General features: G+C 38.1%; 1 protein-coding gene across 1 annotated transcript; it reads left to right on the top strand.

Annotated features, from left to right (window-relative positions):
* Positions 1–1,039: 1,039 nt before the first annotated feature.
* Positions 1,040–8,169, top strand: LOC121951711 (ETS domain-containing transcription factor ERF-like). The gene is made up of 5 exons (XM_042498156.1): positions 1,040–1,097; positions 3,527–3,758; positions 4,112–4,249; positions 5,639–5,718; positions 7,856–8,169. Exons 1-5 carry the CDS (start codon positions 1,040–1,042, stop codon positions 8,167–8,169), a joined length of 822 nt encoding a protein of 273 aa, XP_042354090.1.
* The last annotated feature ends 216 nt before the right edge of the window (positions 8,170–8,385 follow it).

Genomic DNA, 8,385 nt, shown 5'->3' with positions numbered 1-8,385 from the left:
AAAAAAGCCAATAAAAAGGGAGGAATACAAATGTCAGAGCCAAAGTTTGGATACAATTGCAGAGGAAACATTACATTTTACTGGTATTTGTTTGCAATGCTCTTTCAGCATGATTGCGGTTTTATTGTCTAATGTTTTAATTAGTTTTTTGTTTTGGCCTTTTGAAAGCAGTACTTGTTTAAGTCTAAACATCACCCTAAAAGTAGGATGTCTTTGGCTGTAGCTCTCCTAGTTTCCTGATAATGTCCCTGTGACCCTGCAATGATCATGTGTGAGTGCACTGCTGCATGGCAAAAGGAAATAAAATAAGAGCTAAGGGGAGAGCATCAGTTTTTTTTTTTGTTGCTCCAAGATAAGAGGATATTACAGCTCGTGGAAGAGGGCTTATAGGAGAGGAGACATCATTCAGTGGGGGAAAAGGGTTATGTGAAGTACTTCTTGAAGAGATTAGTTTTCAGCCTTCCAGGGAAGATGGTGGGTGCCTCTGCTGCTCCGATTCGCCTGAGAAGGTCATTGTGTCTGTGGGTGGACAATGTGTGTGTGTGTGTGTGTGTTTATGGGATGAAATTATAGAAAAATATAGAAAATGCTAAGCAGGGTCTGCAGGGAATGTGATGTTTTTGCACATTCGCTGTAAAAGAGTCTGATTAGCTCTAATCACAAATCGGCTATTAAATTAGTGAATGTAATTTCAAGCACATTACGATCTGACAGAGATCTATAAACCTTCTTTTTTATTTACAATTATTATTGATATTGATACCGTCTGGAGATCAGGAGTCTGTTCTGGGCTTGTCATTGAATTAATAGGTGTGAAGATGATTTAATTTTCTAAGTGATATTAAGTGCAGAAGTTGCTGCAATCAGTTACATCTGCACTCTGTTGTGATGGCTAATTTAACACCACATAAAAGCTAATTAATATTTCTCTTAAGCTGCTTTTTTTTTTTTTTTTGCTTTTTCTCCCTTCTCTTAGTCCACTCCAATGGTGATCACAGTTATGAAGATGATGTGTTTTTATTTTGCGGTGTGTTCTTAGATGCAGTGTAGCTGCAGCTCTGCAGCAGGACACCTTTCATCGCCTTACTGGAGTCGAAGTAAGTGTGTGTTCGTGCTCCTTGTTCGTCTCAGTTACACGTGTTTGGGCTTGCGTGGGTTGTCTGTTGTGTAGGAGAGTCATAATACATTCGTTCTTTGCAGTGTGTGACAGCCTGTAGCATGATGCCATGGTAAAAGTAGATAAAAATCATGAAAAGCAGTCACCATGCTGCAGGCAGTCTCTGTCTTGACCAATCACAAATCAGTGTTGTGCGTTGGCTTGTTTGACCTGTCATCATTGGCGTCCCTTTTAGCTCAGTCACAGTCATTTTTCTTTACTTTGATTTCGCAAGTTAAAGGAGCAGTGTGTTAGATTTAGTGTCGTATAGAGATGAATGCAGATTGTATTTAGCTGAAACTTCTCCCAGTGAGAATTTCTTCAGTGTTCATTGTTCAGGAGGTTTTTACCGATAGCTGAATAATCAGCAGAGGTCCCCTTCTCTCCTGAACAAAACAGACCAAGTGATTTAAACCAGTAAAATCATGTTACAAATCATTACTTCTTCTACAATGTTTGGCGCATCACAAACAGGCGGTTGCACCCAACACCTGCTATGTGTGCTCACTTCTTTTTCTCTGATAACTTAATGTGTGCTCAACTTATTTCAGATCCAGACATTCAGGAGATTTTTACCATGAGCCAAATTATCCTCAGAGGTCTCTTACTCTCCAAAACTGATGGACCAGGTGATTTAAACTGGTGAAAACACTGAATAAAGCTGTTTCACGGAATATTGGAGCTTTCCCATGATGCTTGTCTGGGAGGGGCCTTCTAATTATGGCTGCTGAAGCAAAAACACAAATGGCCGAATCTTTAGCCAGTGTTTGGTTTGTCCATTCTGGCAACATGGCAATGTCCATATTGCAGGACCAGCTCCTTATGTAGATATAAATGGCTCATTCTAAGGTAATGAAAATACAACAAATCTTATTTTTAGGTGATTAAATACTAAAGAAAATACACTTTTTACATTCCATTTCTACCAATACATCTCTCTAAATCCCACACGCTGGACCTTTAAAACCTTTAAAAGGCATGGCAATTAGAAGATCAATACATCTTTACGTAAACATGAAACTACATTCGACGGCTGGTTAGCTCAGCATAAAGAGTGTCTGTCCAAAAGTAACATAATCGTTCTGATGTTACCTAGGCAACAGAAAGCCTAAAAATGTCAAATGAAACCTTTAAAAAATGCTTCAACACAGAGGTGCAAAATTGCCCAGTTGCCAGAAGAAAAATGTTGGCATTGTTGTCCGCTTCCTGCAAACCACAGATACATTCAATTTTTTACATATCTTTTATGTTTTTACATGAATTTTTTCTGATTACATATCGTCTTCGGGCGCAAACCTTGTATCTCCACATTTGATTTATTTATTCATTTATTAATTTTTTTCAGAAATTAATTCCATTGGTCATCCTCTACGTCTATCAGTGGGTTTTACCATTTCTTGATCTTTATAACATGAGATTTTGGCCAAATGTATTTTAAAAAAAGGTAAAAATGAGCACACACATAGAAACTAAAAATCTTGTAACCTGTAATATAAATAGATAATAACTTATGAGGCCATTAAAATAAATGGCAGACAAAACACGCATCTCCACATTCGCTGTGACAAATCCTTCTATGTTCATTAGAGCTCGATTTAAGTTAAATATTACCAATATAGTGACCCATGCAAGTATCTCACCATACTCAAAGACAATATTTAAACTTTGATAATGCAGTGTACAGCCATTTCAAAACCACAAAACCACAGTGTTTATTCTAATTCCTGAAAAGGAACCATTTTGGACAGCAGTGCTATACATAAATATAAATATATAATAAAATATATACAAATTTCTGCTGTATTATATATTTCTGCTGACTTTATGATTGGCAGTTGGAGTGAGTTGGTAGACAGTATGACACTGTGGCAAGATGACTGCCAAGCTGCAGACTACTGTTCAAGACCAGAAAACAAAATTGGTTGTTTTTTCAGACATTGGCAGCATTTTTGTTAATCTGTGATTGTGCCACCAAAAATGGGTGTTTAAAGCCAAAGCATGATTATTTCCTAACTATAACCAAGTGGATTCTGTGCCCAAACATTTGCATTTGTATTTATTGGGATCATTAGTTGATGCAAATACATCAGCTATTCTTCTTGAGGTCCACACAAACCAGAACCACACATTAATTACAGAGTTGTTGAAAAGTATAGAAATATTTGTGGTTTGCAGACACGAACAATACCAACATTTATTATGGCAACTGGGTTGCGCACCAAACTGATGAATCCCAAGACAAACTACACAACTGACAAATAAATTAAGAAGCAAATTTTCTTGCAGGGACTCATCAATACCACAATACTTCAACTAGCAATTAGTAGGATGTCAGTGAGTCTTTTATAAGACGTCCTCATGTCTCTCCAGCAGTGCTCTTCCCCGACTGGGCCTACAAACCAGCCTGGTCACCCGGCTCCAGACAGGTCCAGCTGTGGCACTTCCTGTTGGAGCTGCTGGGGCGGGGCGAGGGCGGGGCCATCGGCTGGGGAGGAGAGTGGGGCGAGTTCGTCATCCGGGACCCTGAGAGGCTTGCCAGACTGTGGGGGGAGAGGAAGGGCAAGCCACACATGAACTACGACAAGCTCAGCCGGGCACTCAGGTGATGGAGCCAACATATTCATACTGACACATAAACAGCACGCACACACACACACGCAGAGTTCCAGAGAGTGTGTGTAATCCTCCCTCTCTGTGCAGCCTCTCCCTCAGGCTGATGCTGTAAATAAAATGTTCTCCTCACCAACATATGTTGTCATATTAAAATTTAAAATGTAAAAATGCCCACAGATGTAACACATGCCATTTGGGAAGCATCTAAAGTGCCCTGCAGGAACATGAGGGTATACCGTAGACATACTGTACTCTCACAGCCTGGCATAAACACACCCACACACACACTTCCTGTAGACACAGGCAGAGTGTAGTCTGACACAGAAAACATTTTACTTACAGATACTACTACAACAAACGCATCCTGCACAAGACCAAAGGGAAAAGATTCACCTACAAATTCAACTTCAGCAAACTCATCCTGGTCAACTATCCAGGATACCCGCCGCCACCACCGTCCAGCCATCAGGTCACTGTCTCGTCTCTTCATCTCATATCACAACTTAAAGGACCTCACTGTTTGGGAAAGTGGCTTCTCTTACATTTATTTACATTTTTTTTTTTTTTTAAACAAACCATTTAGTCTCCCCATTGGTTTATTTCTTATCACATAAGATCCTATTGATCAGTTTCCCAAAACATGGGTCTAAGTCCTTTGAGAAGAGAAAAAAAACTTTAACCCCTTGAAACCTGACATCGCTTTTCCTGAGCTACTTTCAGACCTTTCACAAGAATTTAAATCTTTGAACCATGAGTAAATTGGTGCAATTTGTTTCAAAAACATGAGGGAAAAGGTAATTAGCAACAAATTGAAAGAAATTAGTAGATTTAGATTTAAAAAAAAAAAAAAAAAACATAGGGAAAAGATTTAGAGAAAAAGGTAAAAACTATGGAAAAAAATAGATTTAGAATTATTATAATACAATTTTTAAAATTATGTTATACAATTATTACAAAAGTGGGGAAGCACTTTTTCCAGTCTTGTTTGCCTCATTTGTGTTTTTTCAGCTTTCTTTCTTTTTTTTTTTTTTTTTTTTTGCTTCTTTTCTTTATTTTTAGTAAGCCAGATAATTTTCTTTCCGTTCTACTTATTTATGCTATTTTTTGGTCATTTCTTTGACTGCTAATTGCCTTATCCCATGATTTGGAAACAAATCAAGACAATTTTCTCAGGTTTAAAAGGGTTAAAGGAATTTTTTAAATGAGGCTGTATGAGGAAGTAAAAATAATTACCTTAGCAGTATTATTCCGTAAAAATGGGCCAACTGTAATAGAAACAATTGCTCCAACTTTATCATTTAATATAAAACTGGCTCACTTGAATAGAAATCATTACTGAAATTTTATCATTTAATATAAAACTGAGTGACTGGCTGATCCCCTACTGTGGAGGAGAGTCAGTGTGTTAAAGCTATATGATGTTCGCAGGCGTACAGAGGGCTTTAGGTTACCTGCTGTCCTTTAGAAAGCACCATCATTTATAATTGAAGTAGAAAAGCACTGCAAAAGTGCAGTCTATTCACAATGTAGTTTATGTAAATTGAAATCCCAGGAATAAAACTCATAAACATCATGTATTATAATTAAGTTTTCATTATATTTTTATTCTAAATGAGCCGGTAAGTGTACAAAATATCAAAAACACTTCTGACTATTAAGTTCATCAATGTCTTCATCATCTGGAGTGCTTGTTTAACTCCTCTACCTCCTCACATCCGCTTTGATCGACAGTATATTTAATAAGTCACTAATAGAGTCCTGGTGCTCCTAATGTTTTGTGCACTGACTTTATTGTGTTGAAAGCTCCATGTTCCCATTTCAACCATCCCTCCATCTCATCCTCCATCCCTCCATCCTGCAGCTGCAGAGCGGCCCTCATCCCTTTCCTCTCCTCCCTGCTGACAGCGGTCTTCCTCTGTGTGGAGGAGCAGGGTCGGTGATGGACAGAGGTAAGAACACAGCCATCAGTGATTCCCGTGTACAGCGGCAGGTGCATCAGCAGGGTCCAAACACGGCTCACAGTGTGCCTACGATGATTGGCAAAGGCGTTCGTTCTGTTTTTATTGTCCCTGTGTTTGTTCTGTCTGTAGTCGGAGAGCGAAGGCAAACACCAGAGAGTTTTTTGCTCGAAAAAAGCCAGATATTGGATCTGAGAATGAAAAGATTAGGTGTTGTTCTGTACTTTTCTTATTGTCAACAAATCCCAGTAAAATGCCAAAATCAACATGTGTTGGTCCTTAGCTGTTGGTCCTTAGTCTGGAGCCCCTATGGTTTCTACAGAAGACATAAATTTTAAAAATGGGCTTTAACGGTTCAGCTATAGTCATCATACAATACAGAACTGCAAAATGAAATGCATCTGTAGCCCCCTCAACACTACACACAGAGAAAATGTATGAACAAATGAAAAAAAAAGAAAAGAAAAACTAAATTATATTCATAACAAAGATTATTAATAATAATAATAATAATAATATAAACTTTATTTACATGATCAAAATCAGAATTTGCAAAGTGCTTAGCAAGACATATGGGTATACCATTTGAGAGAAATATAACCAAAAAGATTTTTGATCCATACAAATTTACATGTGACATATTTATTGCATAAATATATGAACCTGCATACTCACATAAATGCAAACATATATATATATATATATGTATATATATATATACTTTTTAAAAAAGGCTCAATAATTTCCTTAAACAGCTGGGCACTGCAGTTTGTTTTTTTGCAAACATTACTCAAACAGGAAGAAATTGTTTATTTTGGGGGGAACTATTTTCAGCCACAGACTGATACACATTTGATGCTCTGGTGACTGTTAAAAGCTGCAGGATTTATTTGGGTGCCTGTTTATAGAGTGAGATTTAACCCAGAGCAACAGTGACTCATTGATGGGTTTTTAAAAGTTGACTGACAACAATGGAGCTCTACGGCTCTATGGAAGAGGACATATCAGGCTTTACACATATAATACTAAGTATTCGCAGAAACTGCAGTATTACCTGGATATCAAAACACTTTTCATCTGCCTTTGTCTTTAACGTGTCACTTTTCCATCCTCTCATATTCACACTGCATTGACATCACTTTACTCATACTCAATTGTGTGTTTGCTGCAGAAGTCCCGAAGTTTCTTTTAGTTCAAGGCACGAGGAGATTGCTTTCATGCTGTGTCTCACATGTATAATTCTTTCTGTTTCAAGGTGAAACGAGAAGCGTGTTGTTGGAAATAATGCAAGGATGCGGTTCAGTCTTGACCTTCAAGACAAATTCTGGAGTTTTTTTTTAAACTGAATAAATTCTGTGATATGTTTTGAGAGTCAACACCACAAAAAAAAAAAAAGACTTGCACCTTGAAGGTTGTAACACTGTAGGTGTAATATTTAGTATTTGTTAGGCCATTGGTTGGAACACCATCAATTAAGAACCACGAATGTTACAAATAGAATTATAATAATGAGAGAGCCGTGATATAAAATGCATCAAATAAGGTTTCTTTTGACACAAACATCTCAACTAAAAGTCCCCATACGTGTGCTTTTAGCTGCATTTTATGGTCTTCCTCTGCAGAATGTTTGTTTAATTGCAATGACGATAGCTAAGTTTAACCCTTTGAAAACTGAGCAAATTGGGCTGATTTCTTTCAGGAACATAGGAAGGAGGCAATCAGCAATAAAAGAGGAAATGACCCCCAAAAAAAGAAGAAATTTGAAAAAAAAAAAAAAAAATAATAATAATAATTTTTTTAAAAAAGTACAAGAAAATTCCCGGACGTTTTTGTAAAACTACCGAGGTCAAGATTAAACTTTTTACTTTTCCTAATGTTATTGTATTACTTTTGCCAGAAAATTGTAAAATATGTAAGTTGCATTGTGCAGCATCAACTAATATTTTCCTGCGAGTGAATTAGGCACACTCAATTTTTCAAGTTAATTCTGGAAAAAATAAGTTTTGAAATGTAAATGTTGATCTGAGCTCCTGTTGGGTTTTTTTGTGTTTTTTTTCCCACACTTGAAACTCATGATGACAATTTCTTTTGCATCGTCCAACTGATGTGACTCTTTGTTTCCTGACAGCAGTGCAGCCTGCGCCTCACCCCTTCTTGCTCCCCTGCTGCCTCCCTAAGCCCATCCTGACACCCCGGGCTCTCCACGGCCACTTCCCCTTCATCTCCGCCCCTGCTTACCCGGGTGTCAATCTGAGGGAATCAGGCCTCCCACCTCTCCCCTCAGCCCTCCACGTCAGTACCAACGGCTGGCCACACAAGAGCCCCGCAGGGTGGCGTCTGAACCACATCAGTCGAAGCCTGTTTGGTGGAGTGAAGCAGACTGATATTCAAGGAGAGGAGAGGAGAGCGGGGAGTGCTGCACAGATGGGGGAGACAGAGTGAGGGAGAGGAATAAGCTACAACAGATGGACTGCCTCAAATCTCTCAAATACACACTCTTTTTGTGTTGTGTTTTTTTTTAGATCACTGTACAGTAGTTTATTATTCATTCAGTTATTTATTAACTTGGATCATGATGTGTGTTTTGTGTGTGTTTCTTTTTTTTTTAAAATACTGAGGAGGCCACTTTTCTTCTGTCAGCACTTCACGGCACAGTCG

This window comes from Plectropomus leopardus, chromosome 12, assembly GCF_008729295.1.
Source record: "Plectropomus leopardus isolate mb chromosome 12, YSFRI_Pleo_2.0, whole genome shotgun sequence".
Lineage (NCBI taxonomy): Eukaryota > Metazoa > Chordata > Actinopteri > Perciformes > Serranidae > Plectropomus > Plectropomus leopardus.
This window is presented reverse-complemented; position numbering and strand designations above follow the sequence as displayed.

Bases quoted from the DNA above. Each gene is read 5' to 3' on its own strand.
- LOC121951711 (XM_042498156.1), top strand. From the start codon at position 1,040: ATGCAGTGTAGCTGCAGCTCTGCAGCAGGACACCTTTCATCGCCTTAC. The intron at 3,759-4,111 runs GTGATGGAGCCA...TTTTACTTACAG, and splicing joins AAGCTCAGCCGGGCACTCAG to ATACTACTACAACAAACGCA. The intron at 4,250-5,638 runs GTCTCTTCATCT...GCAGCTGCAGAG, and splicing joins AGCCATCAGGTCACTGTCTC to CGGCCCTCATCCCTTTCCTC.